The sequence below is a fragment of the Castor canadensis genome, chromosome 10 (genome assembly GCF_047511655.1).
Source record: "Castor canadensis chromosome 10, mCasCan1.hap1v2, whole genome shotgun sequence".
Classification (NCBI taxonomy): Eukaryota; Metazoa; Chordata; class Mammalia; order Rodentia; family Castoridae; genus Castor; species Castor canadensis.
The window spans coordinates 140,939,173-140,959,543 of NC_133395.1; the positions used below are offsets into that span (position 1 = coordinate 140,939,173).

At 47.7% G+C, this 20,371-nt stretch overlaps 2 protein-coding genes across 17 annotated transcripts in view; one reads left to right on the forward strand and one right to left on the reverse strand.

Annotated features, from left to right (window-relative positions):
- Window positions 1-14,066, forward strand: part of Ttll3 (tubulin tyrosine ligase like 3) — a 29,791-nt gene extending 15,725 nt beyond the window's left edge. For 5 of the 15 annotated variants that reach the window (XM_074044358.1, XM_074044360.1, XM_074044361.1 and 2 more), the window contains exons 10-16: window positions 985-1,110; window positions 2,544-2,787; window positions 3,220-3,655; window positions 8,125-8,297; window positions 9,037-9,113; window positions 9,286-9,512; window positions 9,713-14,066. In XM_074044358.1, the coding sequence (XP_073900459.1) occupies window positions 985-1,110; window positions 2,544-2,787; window positions 3,220-3,655; window positions 8,125-8,297; window positions 9,037-9,113; window positions 9,286-9,512; window positions 9,713-9,877 (1,448 nt within the window). In that variant the 3' untranslated portion in view covers window positions 9,878-14,066. Of the gene's footprint in view, window positions 1-984; window positions 1,111-2,543; window positions 2,788-3,219; window positions 3,656-4,971; window positions 5,351-8,124; window positions 8,566-9,036; window positions 9,114-9,285; window positions 9,571-9,712 lie in introns of those variants that run through there. The other 10 variants (XM_074044364.1, XM_074044366.1, XM_074044368.1 and 7 more) reach the window with 6 other exon arrangements.
- Window positions 563-18,603, reverse strand: Rpusd3 (RNA pseudouridine synthase D3). Of its 2 annotated transcripts, none has more exons than XM_074044377.1 (9): window positions 18,451-18,603; window positions 18,025-18,164; window positions 17,187-17,231; window positions 16,968-17,067; window positions 16,545-16,652; window positions 16,382-16,466; window positions 16,063-16,186; window positions 15,504-15,643; window positions 563-4,008 (listed from the first exon to the last, which is right to left on the reverse strand). In XM_074044377.1, exons 1-9 carry the CDS (start codon window positions 18,552-18,554, stop codon window positions 3,994-3,996), a joined length of 861 nt encoding a protein of 286 aa, XP_073900478.1. In that variant the 5' UTR covers window positions 18,555-18,603; the 3' UTR covers window positions 563-3,993. The 2 variants fall into 2 exon arrangements, with proteins under 2 accessions (XP_073900478.1, XP_020020244.2); XM_020164655.2 differs by lacking the exon at window positions 563-4,008 and adding an exon at window positions 14,389-14,755.
- Window positions 18,604-20,371: the final 1,768 nt, after the last annotated feature.

A 20,371-nucleotide genomic window follows, 5' to 3' on the forward strand; every position in this document is an offset into this window, starting at 1 on the left:
AAGTGAACACACTTGTGTAAACAGCACCCAGTATTAAGAAATCCAATACTTACCTGTACCTTACAGCCCCTTGCCATGCCTCCCTGGTAATCTCTACTACCCCACAATGGTAACCCATCCTGAATTGTAATATCACAGATTACTACTACCTGTTCTTGAATTTTGCGGGGGTTGGGGATTTGAACTCAAGAGGTTCATGCTTATTAAAGCAGGCACTCTACCATTTGAGCCACACCTCCAGTTCATTTTGCTATGGTTACTTTGGAAATGAGGGTCTCACAAACTGTTTGCCCAGGCTGGCCTTCTACTGCCATCCTCCTGATCTCAGCCTCCCAAGTAGCTAAGATTACTGGTGTGAACAACCTGCACCAGAATGAATTTTTTTAAAGTACAGTATGTACTTTTTTACCTCATTTGGCCTTCTAGCTGCATTGTCTAGTTTGGATGCATCTAACCCTTTTCTGACAGATATTTAGACAGGCTCTAATTTTTTTCCTTTTTTTATTGTTTGCTACTATAAGCAATACTGTGATGAACATTCTGTGCATATAGCTTTCTGGCCTTTTTCATTTATTTCTTTAGGATAAATTACTGGAAATGAAATTTCTTTTTTTGTTTTGTTTTGTTTTGTTTTGTTCTGGTGCTGGGGATTGAATCCAGGGCTTTGCACGTGCTTTATAAGGTACTCTACCACTGAGCTACATCCCCAACCCTAGAAATGAAATGTCTGTATCAAAGGCCTGAATAGTATGTTCTGTTTGTGAGGAGCAAAACTGAGGAGCAAGCATTCTATCACTGAATTATGTCCCTAGCCTCTCTGAAATATTTTTGGGGGACAGAGGTATTGAGACAGGGTCTCACTTTGTAGTCCAGGCTGGCCTGGAACTCGAGGTCTTCCTGCTTCAGGAAGCAGGAATTACAGGATTATAGGAATGTACCACCAAGTCAGGTCCTATGAACATTCCTAATTTTTTCTTACACAAGGTATTATATTCTTGGGAGTTTTGGTGATCAATCTGGCCTTTGAGGATGGATCTGGTCTGGGAACTAGGTACAAGTCTCTGTGCCATGGGCAGGTGATCAGGCTGTTTGGAGCCCTAAATAAGAAAGGTATGAAATTGATTTCCTAGTGTGTGTTTCATAATTCTGATTTTCACCAGCATTAAAATGATGCCTTATGAGCATAAGATACTTAACTAAAAGTAGTTAAGTATTTAAGTAACTACTAAAAGTAGTTAAGTAGTTAAGTAACAATGAGTATGCTCATTGTACAAGAGATAAAGTAGGACTGCAGGTGTGGCTCAGTGGTAGAGTGCATGCTTAGCATGTCCAAGCTGATTCAATCCCCAGTACCCCCTAAAAAAACAGTCCAAGCACAGTGGTGTGCATCTGGCACACACCTCTATTCTCAGCTACTCAGGGGGCTGAGGCAAGAGAATCCTTGAATTCAGGAGTTCTAAACCTTCTTGAACAACAAATAAAATAAAATAGCAATATAAAAATACAAGAAACATAAAATAAAAATAAATATATGTGTACACACATACTTACTGGCCATTTTCTACCTAGGAGCGACTAAGCAGTCAGCTGAGAGTGTTGGGTGTGACTTGGGCCAACACAATCACATATATGTTTGTTCAGTCTGCCAGAATTTCCAGCATCAAATGAAAAATGACATGCTCTTGGAGCAGCAAATATTTGGCTAGAAATTTATCCTGAATAATAATGACATCAGTTCACGTTTATTGAGTGCTTACTATATGCCAAGGCTTATTCCAAATGCTTGACATGCTTTAATTTCATGCATGAAACCGAGGAACCGAGGCATACGTTACTTTCATATAATTTGGAAGGATATCCAGAAAGACTCAGAAGCAGCAATTGGCTGCCTCTGCAGAGAGGTTTCTTTTGTTTGTTTTGTGGTATTGGGGATTGAACCAGGACTTCAAATATGCTAGGCAAGCACCCTACCACTTCAGCTATACCCCCAGCCTGGGATGTATTTTTATATACTTTTATATTAATTTTTGTTTTATATTGTGCTATTGGAGCAAAATAATGTGCATATTTTTTTTTGAGAGCAGGACTCCCTATAAAACCCAGGCTGGCCTCAAACTTTGTTGGGGTTTTTTTTTTTTTTGGCAGTACTGGGGTTTGAACTCAGCGCCTTGCATTTGCTAGACAAGCCCTCTACTTCTTGAGCCAGGCCCAAGCCTGACCTTGAACTTGTAGTCCTTCTGCCTCAGCCTCCCAAGTGCTGGAATGACAAGTGCATGCCACCATGCACCTGCATCTTTTTTCTTTTTCTTTTTTAAAGCCCATTACTATTTTAATTTTTATCCACTCATACATTCCTTCTCAATCAAATAAAATTAGTAATTGGAAAAACTCAAAATCCTTAGCAAATTCTCAGCTTTCCCAAGGGAGTTTCTGATTGAGGGAGGCAGGTTTCCCCACACAATCCTGTCTTATACCTTGGTCCCCTGGTGCTGCTCCCAGCCCAAGCCTGACCTCCCTGTCCCTGCTCGCTCCTCTCCCTCTAGGCATTGTATGCATGGATCACCTGGAGGAGATGCTGAAGCTGGTGGACGGCAACCCCATGGTGATGAAGGATGGCAAGTGGGTGGTGCAGAAGTATATCGAGCGGCCCCTGCTCATCTTTGGCACCAAGTTTGACCTGAGACAGTGGTTCCTGGTGACTGACTGGAACCCACTTACTGTGTGGTTCTACCGTGACAGCTACATTCGCTTCTCCACACAGCCCTTCTCCCTGAAGAACCTGGATAAGTACGCCCTCCCCGGCCCACACACCTCTCATGAGCCCCCAGCCTAGTGAGGATCTGGTACACAAACAGGCAACTACAGAGCAGTGGAATCCTGTACCAACATGGTTCCAAGTATGGACTTGACAGGCAGGCGAGCAGGCCCTCCATTCTCCCACCTATCATTCCATCCTGCAGAAGCTTATCAAGACTGTGCCCCAGGGTTGGTGGAGTGATTCAAGTGGTAGAGCACCTGCTAGCAAGCACCAAGCCCTGAGTACCACCCAAAAAAAAAAAAAGTGTGCCCCAGGTGGTTCTAGGCCCTTGGGATATAGTGGGGAACAAAACAAGATCCCAGCTCTCAAGAGCTCACATCCTAGCTGGTCCCAGAACTTGCCTGTCCCCTGAGCTTGAGTGGGGGATACAGGGTTGAGCCTCAGCTTTCCCTCTGCCCTAGCTCGGTGCATCTGTGCAACAATTCCATACAGAAGCACCTGGAGACCTCGTGCCATCGACATCCGATGCTGCCCCCAGACAACATGTGGTCCAGCCAGAAGTTTCAGGCCTATCTACAGGAGTCAGGTGCTACGAACGCCTGGGCCAGTGTCATTGTGCCTGGCATGAAGGCTGCTGTGATCCATGCACTGCAGACCTCTCAGGACACCGTGCAGTGCCGGAAGGCCAGTTTTGAGCTCTATGGTGCAGATTTTGTGTTTGGTGAGGACTTCCAGCCCTGGCTGATCGAGATCAATGCCAGCCCCACCATGGCACCCTCCACAGCAGTCACCGCCCGTCTCTGTGCTGGTGTGCAAGCGGACACCTTGCGCGTGGTCATCGACCGGCGGCTGGATCGCAACTGTGACACGGGAGCCTTTGAGCTCATCTATAAGCAGGTGAGGTGGTTGACCCCAGACATGACCCCAGGAGACCCACTCCCTCTCGCAGGCAGCCCCACCCTGAAGCACAGGACTCTGCAGTCAGAGTCAGTTTGAGACGTGGGTTCAAGGCCTGGCCCTGCCAGTGTGTCTTAGTATAGCCATTTCTCCTCCTTGGGCCTCAGTTTCCTCATCTGTAAAATGAAGATATTACCGTCTTTCTCCTGAGATGAGGCACTGCAATGAGTTTGTATGTAGGGAAAGTATCTTCAGTCTCTGGGACCTCCTTGGGTTCAAATTCCTGTTCAGGAACCGTGAGCTGCATGACTTTAGACAAGTTCCCAGTCTTTAGGAGGTCACAGTTTCCTCATCTGTAAAGCAAGAATAAAAACAGCTCCTAATTCAGGTGGTGAGAATTAAAGGAGTTGATGTAGTAAGCGAAGTACTTTAGAATAGTGCCTGGCACACCAAAAACGATACACAAGTTTTAGCTTGTGTTGTTATTATCTAGTAAAGTTGTCAGGAGTGTCATGATAAATTGGCAGTGCCTGTAAAGTGCCTGACATACAGTAAGAGTTAATTACTAAGTAGTGGCAGCTATTATTATTATTATTTTACTCATCTTATTCCAAACAGAGGTTTGAATCTGGTTGCAGGAGTTTGAAAAGTAAATTTTAAGGATTTCTGAGCTGTGAAAGTAATTTGTTATGGCAATTTAATTGCTTTGTGTGTGTGTGTATGTATGTGTGTGGTTGGAATGCTAGGCAAGTACTTTACCACTGAGTTACATCCCCAGTCCATTAGTGCCTTCTGATGAGGATTCTGCATCTAACAAGGTTTGGCTACAGGGAAGGAAAGTGCTGATCACATGACCTACGTGGCCTTGTGTCTCTTACAGTTACTGATCATGTCTTTAATATGTTGGTGTATTGGTTTCAAAAAAATGTTTTTGGGGATTTTTGGTTTGTTTTCTGGTGGTGGGACTTGAACCCAGTGCCTTGAACATGGCAGCCTTCAAAAAATGTAAATAAGGAAATATAATTGCAGTGATCTATGATGACAAAGCCAAGGAGAGAGCTGCCGTTGTACTGCAGGGGTTCTCAGACCAGAATCCCCTGGAAAGTTTTGCAAGCATATGGACATAGGAGGCCCTGCCTTCGGAGACTGGGCCACCATGTCTGGCTTGGGGACTGTGCATCTGCATTTGTCAAATCTCCTCTTTCCCCCAGTTGTCTTTTAGTGCTGATTTGTTTTTGTTTCCTTTTAGTCCAATATGTAATCAAGTTTCATGCCCTGCCGTGGTGGTTTTGTCTCTTTAATCTCTTTTAATCTAGGACAGCTCCACTGCTTTTGTCCCATCGTTTGGATCGTTTGAAGGGACCAGGAGGTTGCTTGTTTTGTAGAAGTGTCCCACATTCTGGATTCATCTGATTGTTTCCTTGTGGTGGTGTTTAATTTGGTCTTCTGTTACCTGAATGTCCTATAAACTAGAAGCTAGGTCAAACAGCTTGATGAGGTTCAGGTTAAACATTTTTGGCAAAAACATTTCAGAGGTGATGCTGGATACCTCATGTGACAGCACAAGGCACATACTGTTAGAGATGCTAAATCTGACTTTGGGCTAAAGTGGTTGCTGCCATCTTCTCTTCAACAAAATTAGACATAAGGGCAGAACAGGTTCTGCCTGGAAGCAAGGGGGGAAGGAGGGGACAGGGGGGAGAAGTGACCCAAACAATGTACGAACATGTGAATAAATGAATAATAATAATAATAAAAGTGGTTGCTGCCAGATAGCTTCATTAGAAGCTTCATCTTTCCCTTTTCAATTATTAATTACTTTGTATATTAGCCCATTTTCTGTTGCTAATAACATAATACAATAGATTAGGTAAGTTATAAAGCAAAGAGGTTCAACCAGGTACCAGTGATTCACACCTAGTTAGTAATCCCAGCTACTTGGGGGTCTGAGATCAGGAGGATCACAGTTCAAGGCCAGCCTGGCCAAATAAGTTTGTGAGACACCTCTCCAAAATAACCAGAGCAAAATAGACTGTATGTGTGGCTCAAGTAGTAGAGCGCCTGCTTCGCAAGCGTGAAACCTTGAGTTCAAACCCCAGTCTCTTAGCTTCTCAGCACGCAGGGATCAGGAAGATTGCGGTTCAAGGCCAGACCAGGCAAATAGTTCACAAGACCCCATCTGGAAAATACTCAACACAAAAAAGGGCTGATGGAGTGGCTCAAGTGGTAGAGCGCCTGCCTAGCAAGCATGAGGCCTTGAGTTCAAACCTCAGTACCACCAAAATGAAGGCAAGAAGCGGTGGGGGGAGTTGTAGAGATACAAAATCAATGAGCTACATCTACTTCTTCTGGTCTTGCTGACAAAGTTCTGCAGTGTGACATAGTCCACAGAAGTGTGGCAGAGTCCAGAGGTGGCACAAGGCATCACTTGTCAAGAGACAGGGAGACACTGGGGGTGTGCTAACTTGTGCTTGTGTAACTTGTGCACAAGGTACTGGGTTCCATCCCTAGCACTACATTAAAAAGAGAGACAGAGCTGAGCACCAGTGGCTCATGCCTGTAATCCTAGCTACTCAGCAGGCAGAGATCAGGAGGGTTGTGGTTCAAAGCCAGCCCAGGCAAATAATGTACAAGACCCTATCTCAAAAAAATCAAAAAAAAAAAAAAAAAAAAGGGTTGGTGGAGTGGCTCAAGATGTAGGCCCTGAATTCAAACTATAGTACCACAAGAAAAAAAAAAAAGACAGAAACAGATAAAGACAGACAAGGAGGCATGTGCATATGGTGGTGGCTGTCTGGTTTCTGTCCCTCTTACAAAGCTATGGGCTTCAGTCACGGGGCTCCGCCCTGATGCCTTTATCTGACCCTCACCATCATGTTCCAAAGGCCCCACTTTATTTTTTTTTTTTTTCATTTTTCTTTTATTATTCATATGTGCATACAAGGCTTGGTTCATTTCTCCCCCCTGCCCCCACCCCCTCCCTTACCACCCACTCCGCCCCCTCCCGCTCCTCCCCTCAATACCCAGCAGAAACTATTTTGCCCTTATCTCTAATTTTGTTGTAGAGAGAGTATAAGCAATAATAGGAAGGAACAAGGGGTTTTGCTGGTTGAGATAAGGATAGCTATACAGGGCATTGACTCACATTGATTTCCTGTGCGTGGGTATTACCTTCTAGGTTAATTCTTTTTGATCTAACCTTTTCTCTAGTTCCTGGTCCCCTTTTCCTATTGGCCTCAGTTGCTTTAAGGTATCTGCTTTAGTTTCTCTGCATTAAGGGCAACAAATGCTAGCTAGTTTTTTAGGTGTCTTACCTATCCTCACCCCTCCCTTGTGTGCTCTCGCTTTTATCATGTGCTCATAGTCCAATCCCCTTGTTGTGTTTGCCCTTGATCTAATGTCCACATATGAGGGAGAACATACGATTTTTCAAAGGCCCCACTTTAAACACCGTGGTTGGATTAAGTGTCTACCCTCACAGTGGGACTTATGTTTCCATACAAGAAGCCTTGGGGACAAACCACAGCTGAACCATGCCACTTTGTAGGGTCACACTTGGTGTGCAAATTATAGTTTCCTTTCATCCTTTCTGCTTGTTTTAATACCCCTATTGTTTTAGAGCTGCAAAATGATCAATTTCTAATTATACTGTTCATTTTATATTAATTGAGGTTCTTCTGCAGGTGAGCCCTCTCTCGTCAACTGTGACCATCTAGAAGCTCTGCTGGGTGTATTTTATCAAGCTCCAAGTGATTCTGATGTTTGGATAGATTCTAGAATGCTATTTTTCCCCCCTTTTCTTTTTTGATGGTACCAAGGACTGTGCCCAGGGCCTCGAATATCGTAGGCAATCATTCTAGCACTGAGCTACCCTCCCATTTCCCACCCTCCACCCTCCTTTTTTTTTTCTTTAAAGACAGAGTTGTCCAGCCTGGCTTTGAACCCCTGGGTTCAAGTGCTTCTTTTTGCCTCAGTTTCCCTAGTAGCTGGGACTATGGCCCATGCCAGTTCATCGGACTTCCCCTGCCTTCTTTAAGGCTCGTTTCTGCTCCCCCAGAACTTGGTTTCACATGAAGTTGAAGGCTGGCTCTAAGCCTCTTATCTGTGTGGGCGTCATAACTTAAATTCTTTCTCCAGAGAATGTGACTGGCTCAGCTCAGGAAGCTGTCATTCCTCAGCGGCCTGTGGAGTAGAGCCACGCACATTCCAACATGCGATGGGAGCAGCCTAGGAGGGCAATAGGGTGGGCATGACTGGATTCCAACTCCTCTGGGTCAGCAATCCCTGGGGCTCTGACTCGCTGGGTGGACCCCTCAGAGGATAGAGATGGATTTCCCATTTCTGATCCCAGAAATGTCTCTTTTATCAGGTATTTCAGAAATTGGTTCCATCCATTTGTGCCCTAAGTCCTGCTAGGTTGTGACTCTAATTGCACTGTCTGAGTGGACCTTGTCTCCTTTTGTCCACAGCCTGCCGTGGAGGTACCCCAGTATGTGGGCATCCAGCTTCTGGTGGAGGGTTCCACCATCAAGAAGCCCATGGCAATGAGTCATCGGCGGATGGGGGTCCGCCCAGCGCTCCCCCACCTGCTGACCCAGCGAAGCGCTGGGGAAGGCAAGAAACCAGGGACCTCTACCCACAGGTCAGCTTCTAGGAAAGCTGCTGGGGCCAGAAGCCTGGGGCACAGTGAGAAGCCAAACTCCACTGCCACCACCTCGGTTCCCGGAAAGGGGAAGAAAGGCAAGGCAAAAAGTGCCAAATCCCTGGTCTGCCCCATCCTCCAGAAGCAAGATCCAAACCCAGCACCAGGACAGGCCACATTTTCACCACGAACATTGCTAGTGGACACAGATGATCCCACCTCCTGAACAGACTGCCCGCATTGAGTCTGAAAAATCCCCAGGCCCTGGGTAAGACCATTCCCCTCAAGCATCCAAGGTAATTTCTTCCAACCCCTTTCCAACCACCTGGATCTGCCCTCCCACCAAAGGGACACCAATAGCAAGTAAAAGTCACTGCTCACAAAGGTTTTTTTTTGATGGTACTAGGATTTGAGCTCAGGGCCTCACACTTGCTAGGCAGGTGCTCTGCCACTTGTGCCACTCCACCAGCCCACAAAGGATTTTTGAATATGCAGCCAAATGCATAGTCCCTTCCAAAGTAGTAACCCTACCAGGCAGTTATACTGAAAGACACCAGGCCTCAGTCCCAGGGTGCTTCTCTCAAGTATTGTGCCTTTGCCTCCACGCAGAGTGGCTTCTGGGGGAAAAGAGCTAATACCTGTAAAGCACTTAACTGTTTACACTGTGCCACTACCTAACCAACTCCCTTAGTCCTCACAGCACCTAGTGTGGTAGCTGCCATTTGTTCCCACTTTGCAGCCGAGGCAGCAGGAAGTTCAAGGAAGTTGCCCGATGTTGCACAGCTCAGAAGGGGCCATCCAGAGATGCAGACCCAGGTCTGTTGGACTCTACACCTTGTGTCCTGCCCACTTCCTCTGGAGGAGGAAATGGGAGGGCTCCATCTTTCTTTGCCCTGCCCCTTTTCTCCCCACCCTCTTCATATAGCTTGTGGGGCAGCTGGTCAGCTTTGCTGCCGCCAGGCCCTTACAGCTTCCCTTGCTCCCACAGCCCCTTCCCACTTCCCCAGGCTCCAAACCAAGACCCAGCTACCTTCTTCCTGTGAACTCCGACCCCAAGGCCAGGTCCTCAGACTGCAGTACAGCAAGCTGGTGGGCTCTACGGCCCTGTCGACCACAGGCAAGGCCTTGATGACTCTACCTACAGCCAAGGTTGTGATGGCCCTCCCATCTAACCCTGAACTTACGCTGGCACCCCGCATCCTGAAGCTGGGAAAGGTGGGCCTCAAACTGTGATTCATACCCTGTGGGAAGTGTTAGCACTGAGATCAGGGCTGGAGGACACAGGCAGAGTGTAGCTTCCAGGCCAGCCAGTGCCTCCAAGGAAGGGCTTGTCCCCTCAGAACCCCCTTCCTAGACAGGTTCCTGATCATCGCTTCCCCTCTCCGTCCTTTCACACTGAGGCCATTGCTCCCCAGCACCTTCAGGGTCCCCATCTTGGAAGTGCCTTGTGGTCTCCGCCCTTTGAGGTTGGAACTCTGCCTAGCATCCACAGGAAGGTCAAGGCCAAAGGCAGATTCTGCAGCAAACCTAAGGTGGAGGCGTGCCCCGTGAAGAGGCTGAGGCTCCCTACAGTCCCTTAGTTCTGCATTCCATAGGCTGGGGGAATGGAGGATATAAGGCTAGAGAAACCCCTGCTCTTGACCCTCACTGCCTCTGTCGTGGCTCCAGTGTCAAATAAAAAGGAGTAAATGACATATTCTGGGCTTGGTGCCACTGCTGTTGGAACAGATAGACTGTGGCCCACTACCCCAAGGCCCAGGGAAGAACTAGAGGCCATTAGCAACTTTTCCATGCAGCAAGGCCCAGAATTCCTACCTAGTGACAGACACAGGGATTCCTATTCAGGGACTCAGGGTGGGGGGCGGGGGGGGTGTCAATCTTAACTATACAGATGAGGAAACTGAGTCTGAAAAAGGGAATGTGGTTGCCCAAGATCATGTGGCACTGAGTAGAAGGCAGGGACACATTGTCACATCTGCTGACCAAGGGCTGGCTCTCAAGTGGCAGAGCACCTGCCTAGCAAGCATGAGGCCCTAAGTTCAAACCCCAGTACCACAAAAAGAAAAAAAAAAAACCAAAACTGCTGACCGTCAGGAGTCTAACTCTGTAAGTTAAACAGGGCCGGCAGAATGCCATCTAATGACCAAGGAACATTTGATGAGACGGGGAAGAATGACCTTGTCTAAACCCCTTCTCCACAGGGTGTGGGTCTGTCTGCTCCTCAGCCAGGAGCCAAAGCCATCTAAGAATGGGGTATCCAATAAGCCTCACCCAGGTGAAGATGTATGGCATTTCATAGTTGTAGTGGGTTGAATGGAAGCCCTGTGACTGTGTCCTTTTGTAAGAAAAGTTTTGCAGATATAACTAAATTGACATCTCAAAATGAGATCATCCCCCCAGATTATCTAGGTGGACCCTAAATCCACTGACAAATATCCTTGTGTCAGAAGAGATGACAGAAGGTGTAGGTGGGAAAAACTCCACTTCCACCCTCCTAGGATTTTAACTGGATCTGACAAATTAGATAGATTAATGGAAGAGCATGCAAATTTATTTAATGTAAGTTTGATAAGACATGCAGCCCTCATGAATGAAGACTCAAAAAAGGCAGTAAGAGTCAGTTACTTGCAATACTAGACTGGACAAAGAAGAGTTATGGAGCAACTCAATTGCAACAAAATAATGTGGAAAGGCTTTCTTTTGGGGAAGGGTGGTACTAGGGTTTGAATTAAGGGTCTCATGCTTGCTAGGCAAGCACTTTACCACTTGAGCCCCACTCTGTTATCCCTTGACCTTTTCATCCTTTTTTTTCAGTGACAGAATTTGAACTCAGGGCCTACACCTTGAGCCACTCCACCAGCCCCTTTTCTTGATGGGTTTTCTCAAGATAGGGTCTCTCAAAGTATTTTCCTGGACTGCCTGGACTGCCTTCAAACTTCGATCCTCCTGATTTCTACCTTCTGAGTAGCTAGGATTACAGGTGTGAGCCACCGGTGCACAGCTTAACATTTTAGGCTTTTTTTTTTTTTTTGATGGTACTACGGTTTGAACTCAAGGCCTCATGCTTGCTAGTCAGGTGCTCTACCACTTGAGCCATTCCATCAGCCCTCTTTTTTCTTTTTTCTTTTTTTTGCAGTAGGACTGGTGTTTGAACTCAGGGCTTTGCACTTGCAAAGTAGCTAGCATTATAGGCATGAGCCACCAAAGCCCGGCAACTTTTCAGCCTTGAGAAGGATGCTGTACTTTGTCAGTGTAGGGAGAGCATCTTTCACAGGGAATCTCATCTGCTCTGTTTTGGTGGTGTTGAGGGGTTGAACTCAGGGCCTTGTGTTTACTAGGCGTACCCTACTACTTAGGCCACACCTCCAGCCCTTTTTTGCTTTAGTTACTTCTCAGGCATAGGCATGAGTTTTTGTCCAGGGCCAGTCTTGGACCATGATTCTCCTACCTACAGCCTCCTGCATAGCTGGGATAATAGGTGTGACACCCAGCTTATTTATTGAGGTTGGATCTTGCTAATGCTTTGCCCAAGTAGTCCTTGAACCTTCATCCAATCTCTGCCTCCTGAATAGCTGGGATTAGAGGTGTTGAGCCACTGTGCCTTGCTCTCATTTTCTTTTAAGAAACAGTACAGCTTATAATTCTAGCATTCAGGAGGCTCAGGCAAGACCTTCTTGAGTTTGAGTTCAGCTTGGGGTGCATATGAAGACCCTGCCTCAAAGAGAGAAAGAGAAGAAACAGCACAAAGGTCAAAGTGATTTTCTTGTACCTGCATTTGTTTTGTTTTTTGAGGTACTGGGGTTTGAACTCAAGGCCTCATGCTTACTAGTTAGGTGCTCTACCACTTGAGCCACTCTGCCAGCCTTCAGCTTTATCTTAAACAGTCAATATGTCAGTGTGGTCTAGTTTTAATTCCTTCAAAGACCATGTGAACATGAAGGCAGAGGCTGGGGCTACGACTCAGCAGGCACAAGGCCCTGGGTTCTATCCCCAGCATGGCAAAAACAAAAAAAGAAAAAGAGGCAGAGGTTGGTATGCGGCAGCCACCAATGGGAACCCAGAACCAGGGGATGAGATCAGGGGAGGAGGTGACCCTATCAGCATCTTGGTTTTGGACTTTTCCCCTAAGGACTGAGAGAATGTATTTCAGTTTTACACCACTAGGGTTATGGCCATTTGTTAGGGCAGCTCTAGAAAGCCAATGCATTGGTCAAGTTGGTCACAAAAGAATACATACAGCATGAATCCACTTACAGAAACGTCAAAAATAGACCAAATGAAGTATACTACTTAGGAATGTTAATTATGATAATGTTGTACAACTTAAAAAGGCAAGGAATCCAGGCACAGTGCACAAGCCTGTAATCCTAGCTACTCAGGAGTTTGATCAAGGTTCGAGGCCAGCCCCAGCAAAGAGAGACCTCATCTCAACCAATGGCTGAGTACATTGTACCTGTAATCCCAGCTATGTGGGGAAGCACAGAGAGGAGGATCATGGTCTAGGCTAGCAAAGGAATAAAGTGAGACCCTGTCTCAAAAATAACCAACATAAGCCAGCTGCCAGTAGCTCACACCTGTAATCCTAGCTATTCAGGAGGATTGATTCAAAGCCAGACTGGGCAAAGAGTTTGCAAGACCCTATCTTGAAAATACTCAACACAAAAAGCACTGGGAGTGTGGCTCAAGTGGTAGAGCACCTGCCTATCAAGCATGAGGCCCTGAGTTCAAACCCAGTACATCAAAAAAAAAAAAACATAAATAGGGTAGTCAAAGTAATGCAAAATAACAACCACCACACATCCAGGAGTAAAAGTCCCTGGCAATTTCCAGTTGTTGGAATAACCTAATAAACTCCAGAAAAGATTAGGAGATGGTCCAATTAGCTGGGGTTCTAGATGACAAAGACATGACACAAGCTGGACAAGGATGTTCATGAGCCTCCATGAACAATTTATGAAAACCAAATACACAGCCTTAAAATAAAATAAGCACTAAATACCCAGAAGCACTCCCATTTTGTTTTTTTGGGATTTTTTTGGTGGTCCTCGGCCTCGCGCTTTAATTCAGGGCTTCCCATTTGCAAAGCAGGTGCTCTACCTATTCAACCACACCTCCAGTCCATTTTGCTCTGATTATTTTAGAGATGGGATCTCTAGAACTGTTAGCTCAGGCAGGCCTCAAACTGTAATCCTCCTGACCTTTGCCTCCTGGTATTAGCCACTGGTGCCCAGATATTTTACGCTTTTTATTTATTTGTTTGTTTGTTTGTGTTACTACAGCTTACTCAGGGCCTCACACTTGCTAGGCAGGCGCTCTCTACTACTTGAGTCACTCCAGTAGCCCTCAAGTGCCATCCTCCTGATCTCTGCCTCCTGAGTAGCTAGAATTATAGGCATGAGCTACCAGCACTTGGCTCTGTTTCACAATGTTTTAACATAAAAGATCTAACATCTCTACTTAGACCATGTACGTAGAGTAGTCAGTGTCATAGATAGAAAGCAGAATGGTTGCTGCCCGGGCTAAGTGGGGCAAATAGCAAGTTAGTGGACACCAAGTCAATTTTGCAAAACGAAAATAGTTCTAGAGATGGATGGTGGTGCTGGTTGCATATTCTATTAAGTACATAACAATCTGAATGTATTTAATGCCACAGAACTGTAAGTTTAAAGTGGTTAAGATGTATTTGATATACTGTAAGAACTTTTGTAAATGCCACAATGTACCCCCACCCAGCACAACAATTTAAAAAAATAAAGTGGTTAAAATGGACAGCCAGGTATGATGGTACAAATGCAGTCCCAGCTACTCAGGAGGGTGAGGCAGGAAGGTTACTTGAGCCCAGGAATTACAAGCCAGGCTGGCCAACACAGAGAGACCCCATAACAGAGAGGGAAGGAGGGAGAGGGGAAGGAAGGAAAGAAAGATGAGTAAGATGGTAAATTTTATGTTATTTTACCACAGTTTAAAAAAAAAACCTAACATCTCCTCCTGTCCAGAATTTCAAGAGAACTGCCAAATAAAAGATACTCAATTGAGCAAAATACAGTCCATGGTAAACATCTCCTTTCTCAGCAAAACCTCAAAACCAGACTATGAGGAAGTAAGTTTTATTACTTCAAGTCCAAGAGAAATCACTGGCCCAATGCTACACAAAGTGGCCTAGCCAGGATCTGATTACGGAGCCCGTTCTCCCTAGAACTAGCCACAGACCATTTCCCCGTGCTCCCCTCTGCTTTCCAGTTGGGAGCTTGGGCACAGAGGGAGGACTACTGTGGGCAGAGCCCCAGGCACTGCAAGGTCCTAGAAAAATAAGGGGGCAAAGGTGCCAGAAGCTGGGTGGGGGCATCCCTGGGCCTAGTGCCTGGGAGGAGAAGACAATGCAGGTGAAGGTGCAAGGGCAGCTCAGCAGCCTGGGAGGGAGTCAAGTGCAGGCGTCGGAGGAGGACTTCATCCAGGACCTGGAGTGGGAGAGGCATGGCTGCATTCAACCACCTGTGTTCCAGCCAGTGGACACCAGCTCGAAGGGGAATGGGAGTGAGGCACTCTTCTTCCTCCCCTGGTCCACAGCTGCTGTTCTCTCTCTCTCTCTCTCTCTCTCCCTCTCTCTCTCTCTATATATATATATGCACACACACACACACACACACACACACACACACACACACTGAGACTAGTCAGGGATTCACATCTCCTGCATACAGCTGTTATGCCCAGCCCGTTGCAGTTTGCACCTTTTGCATGAGTGGAAGTGGAAGTAGGTGTGTTGCTTCCAGACCTGGCCCATGAAAGCGTCTGGCTAGACAGCAGCAGCTTGGGTGTCGAGTAACTGCCTGGAACAAAGCACTCCTACTCCACTCCCATTCATTGGGTTTACCACGAGGAAATCACTGTGCTAGACTTCAGTACTTGGGGCTGTCAGAGTTGTAGAGGAACCCTAATCCTTACATACTCCTTCTTGCACCCCTTGTACCACAAAGACTCAAAGGATGGTGAACTTGGAAGGGCTTTTAGAAATTATTGACCATGTGGACAGAATGAGGCCTAAAAGAGGGGATATCACTTGCCTAAGCGACACAGTAAGCTAGTGGTAGATCTCTCTGGAAGCCAAGAGGATGCCTCCCAGTCCCAACCTACATAGCTACATGTGGAGATGCTGATCTCTCATCATCCCCACCCCACCCTGGACGGGCACATGGGCACGGTTACCTGTCTCTGGGGCTTGCGGCTCTCAGCTGGCAACAGGAAGCGCTGGCCTAGAACAGTGCCCACGCGAGCAGCATAGGTGCTGTCCCCAAGCACAGGGCAGAGCTGGAGCATCATGTGTACCTGCAGCTGATTGGGGAACACTGGGCGACAGGGAGATAGGAGATGGTGGGCAGCCGTTCCTACTGTCTACCCAGTACTGCCCTGCCTCCTCCCCTGAGGACAGACCACCCCATTCCTGGATTAGGTGGATTAGTGAGATGGTCTCTGCCTCTAGAGAGGGGCACGTGAGCACAACAGGACAATGAGAACTGGCAATCCACCTGTCCTGTGGGAATCAACCCCAAATGGTTGAAGCTACTGGGACCAGGACCACTCACTCCTGCTGGTAATAACAGTGGAGTATAAGCCTGGAGTTGCAACCTCCAGCTGGATCTGGTCACATACATCCTCAGGGTCCATCAGATGCTCCCCAGGCTGCCAGTGAGTCCCCTCTTCCTCTCACCCCCTGGGCTCCCTATGCTAAGTACTGTTCCAAAAGCTGGCTGGGGCTCTGACCCACCTGTCACTGGCTGTAGCTGGACCAGGGCACAGCCAGAGCCTGTGGCCATCACACGGAAGTGGCTAAGGGTCCTCTTGACACCTTCCACGATGTTCTTTCGGGATGGGGACTTCACGGGAACTACCTGTGGTGCCAGCCAAGCATGAACAAGTTTTGATCCACACCTGGGAGCTATACCTAGACCTCCCTGCTCCCAACGGACACAGCACAGGCAGCAGTGACTCATCTATGACAGGATAAGACAGCCAACCCCCTCTTCCCTATCCTACAGTCCACTACATAGTAATACATCTAAAGGGACACCTCTTCCCCGACTCACGAGACTGACACCATCAATGTGTTCCAGTGCCAAAGCCACATGGATCTTTCCCTCAGGAGGAGCTGGGATGCCATCAGTGACAGCACTGAGAGAGAGCAGGAGGAGGTCACAGGATGACCTGCTGCCCCCTCCACACCACCCTCAGCCTCCCCTCATCTCTCACCAGTAGGTTGCTGTGGGTCTCTGTGCTCTCCTTGAGTGGTTAAAGAACTTCTGGAGGCGGCTTGTGGTCTGGGGACAACTGGAGAGCAGAACAAGCCCAGAGGTCTCCCTGGAGGAAGGGGACAAATCACAAGTTAGTCCCTTGGGCTTGCTCACGGGACCCCTAGAGAAGAAACACTGTCTCATTTAGGGCAAAGCAGTAACACCAGGACAATAACCCAAACTTCCTGAGAAACAAGGCTTCCCCTTGTTGGAAGTCTACATAGCTTAATGTGTTTCTCATTTTGCCCTAGTTACCAGGGAGCTCAAAGCCAAATATCATAGCAATGACCACCAACTGCTCAGTGTGTACCACATGCCAGGAACTCAACTAGGAATTTTACATATGGTAGCTGTTAAATAATTCCCCCTCCGCATCACTTACTTCCCAGGTGCTCGGACAAGCTGGAGCTCCTGCTCCCTGAGCCCCAGGGACTGGCTCAGTTCTGGCAGCACTGACAGCAATGTCAGCTCTCCTGGTTTTCCTGGATAAGGAAAAGGTCAGATCTCCCAGAGGCCAAGCTTCAACCCCTTCCACTGTTTCCTCCCTCAGAGATGTCAAACCCTTTTTTACTACATTACCTTTCCTGACCCCCATCCATACCTGTCACTGGCAGCCCCTGTGGCTTGTTCAGTGTCACTAGGGGTCCTGAAACACACGTGAACATCAGCAAAACCTCTATGCAGCACGTAAGAGTTTCGAAAGCACTTACTGTTCATTTAGCTTTGTGACCAACCCCATGACTCTGAGGAACTACCAACCCCTCTCCAAACTGAATTTTCTGTTCCTCAAATAAGCCCAGCTCTCTGCCACCTCAGGGCCCTTGCACTTGCTGTTTCTCGTGTTCGGGGTGGTATGGCAATATCTCATCCTGGTTCAAATGTCACACTACAGAAAGTTCTGAATCCCCAGTACAATGTATGCCCACTTTCTACAATCCCTTGCCATCACAACACCCTGTCTCAGTTTATTCACAGCAATGATCACTAGTAACTCACTTATTTTTCCGATTAATTGGTTTCTCCCACTAGAATGTTGGCTCCCTGAGGGCAGGAACCATGTTTACCTCTTTCAGCACTACGTAGCCTGCCTAAAACAGTGGCTGAAACACAGCATGTTTAATAAATAGTTGAGAAAATGAACACATCGTTAAGTGAACACTGAGGTTTGGGGAAATTATTGTCCTACAGCCACACAGCAAGCTGCTTACAAAGCCTGGATTTGACTCCAAAGCTTGTGTTTTGACAATAAACGATAACTTAGCATTGCAAGAACTCCCCGGCCTGCGCCTGCGGTGGGCAAGGCTGTCCAGTGATTTGCGCCCTGTCCCCTCCTCCTCACCCCATCCCCTTGCTGCTGTGGCTCACCCCACCACGTGACCCTGAGAGCGGGACGAAGATTTGCCTCCAAGGACCCAGCAAGCTCCCCTCCCGCCCCTCACCTTTCTGGTCCACCACGGCCGCCCTCAGCACAGCAGCTAGCTCCTCCCGGCTGAGGCTGTCTGTACGCAGCAGCCCCGGGACGGGCCGATCGCCTAGGGGCCCCAACGGTTTGCTGGAGCCTCGAGGTGACAGCTGCCGCCTGGAGCAGGTGGGAGAAGCAATAGGGCAGCCATTGGTTCCCCGCAGTCCCGCCTATCCCCAGCTCCTCCCGGCTCTGCCCAATCCCGCTGCCTCTATAAAAGGACTCAGAACGCCCGGGCTGTCCCGTCTGAAACTTGACTGTCCCCTGTTAACCGCTTACGGCGGTCACACAGCAGCGCCGGTATTAGAACCTACGAGTACCGAGTCGGGATCCCGTACACGCCCTCCCCGAGTCCTAGCCTGCCTCCTACAGTACGGTGGGCGGGGGGAGGGAACATAATCACCGGGCCTTGGTGCCAAAGCCTGCGTCCCCGGGCGGTGGGTGGGTCCCCAACCCCCGCCGCGAGCCACCGAAGACCCGGCCCCACGCGCGGAAGACTCCCATCATAAGTACAAGCACCGTGCGCGTGTGTCCACAGCCGCGCTATCCGCTGCGCGCTGATTGGCCAGGTCGACTGTCAATCAGAATATCGAGCAGGCGGGGCAGAGGCCCGTGGGAGGTGGAGCTTAGCCTCCGTCCCGGAAGGAAATGCACAAATTTGAGCTCGTGGGTTTGAGGAAATGGAGGCGCCGACGTAGAGGTTTTTACTCCCGGATACAGGACCCGTCTTAGGAAGAATGGGACAAAAACTCCAGGCTTTCGGAATACCATTCTAATTCTTAAGAGCCTTCTGACTGCCAGGCGTGGTGGCTCAGCCTGTAATCCTAGCTATTTAGGAGGCTGAGGTTGGGAGGAGTGCGATTCAGGCCAGCCCGGGCCAATAGTTCCTGAGACCCCATTTCAGCAATAGCTGGGTGGAGGGGCGGGCACCTGTCATTCCATACTAAACCGAGGCTGCGATCGCGAGGAACGCGGTTCAGGCCAGTTCGAGAGACCTCACCCCAACCGAGAGCTAGGTGCGGTGATATGCGCCTGTCATCCCCAAGCAAAGAGGAGGCTGAGAACTGAGGGTGGCAGTTCCAGGCCAGGCTGGGCGAAAAAGTTAGCGAGACCCCATCTCATTGGAAAAAAAGCTGGGCATGGTGGAGTGCTCCTGCCATTCCAGCAAACCGGCCTGGGCGAAAAGCGAGATCTCCAAGATAATCACAGCAGAAAGAGCTTAAGTGTTAGAGAGCCTGCCTAGCAAGCGCGAAGGCTTGAGTTTAAACCCCAATACCCCCTCCCCCCAAAAAAAAGAGCCTTCTGACTTAAAGCCACCAGAGTGTGCAATTTTGTAAGGCAAATAGGACGGAAAAAGTAAAAATTCCACATCCTTTGGTTCAGTAAATCTGCTTTGAAAAAACAACCTAGTGCCTAATCCAAAAAGAGAAAAAAGCCAGAAGCAGAAAGAGGTTCATTAGTTTTTTTGTTTGGTTGGTTTTGGTTTTTTTGCCAATACGAAAACAAATCTCAAAACTGGGAAACACATCTTGTGAGATCTATCATCTGTCATCACTCGTTGAGCATTTTTTAAAATGCTAACTATGCCACACCCTGGCATCTGTGCTAGAAATACAGATCCACAAGACTCAGGCACCACCCGCCAGAAGTTCGTGGAAATGACAGTGTCACACATCATAATCCATCTGGTGAAATGCCATGGAGGAACAAATGTGCAATCAGGGAAAGCTTCCCTATGGCCATTGTGTGCCATGGTGCTGAAGAACTAACAGAAATTCACCAGAAGAAGGTGTGTGTTTGGGGGAGGCAAAGGGAGAAAGCAACAAGAACAGAGATGCTATGTAAAGAACAGCAGAGAGCAAAATAAAGATTACAGGCAAACTCTTGTTTTATTTATTTACTAAGAGCACTATAATTTTTTTAGGGTGGTAGGGTGTACTGAGGCTTGAAACCAGGGCCTTGTCCATTCTAGGCAATCACTTTACCACTTGACCTATGCCCCCTGTAACTTTGTCAGGACTGGCTTGGAATTGGTGATCCTCCTGCCTCCATCTCCCAAGTAGATTACAATAACTTTCAGTTCATTGTTCGCATTAGCAAAAGACTATAAACAAAACTATATCCCTCACTGGCCGTGGTGGTGCATGCCTACAATCCCAGGACTTGGGAGACTAAGGCAGGAGGACCTTGAATTCAAGGCCAACCTGGGCTACATAGTGAGCCCCTATCTCCAAAGATCAAAATAAAACAAAACAAAAAAAACCCTGTATCTTTCAACAGCTGAGTAGATAAATCAATTGTCCCACACAACATGGAGTCATTAA

Excerpts from the sequence above, each read along its gene's own strand:
- Rpusd3 (XM_020164655.2), bottom strand. The coding sequence starts at position 18,554 with ATGATGGGAGTCTTCCGCGCGTGGGGCCGGGTCTTCGGTGGCTCGCGG. Across the intron at positions 16,653-16,967 it reads CTTGTCCGAGCACCTGGGAA|GGAGACCTCTGGGCTTGTTC; the intron begins GTAAGTGATGCG and ends CCCTTCCTCCAG. Across the intron at positions 16,467-16,544 it reads AGACCCACAGCAACCTACTG|TGCTGTCACTGATGGCATCC; the intron begins GTGAGAGATGAG and ends GCTCTCTCTCAG.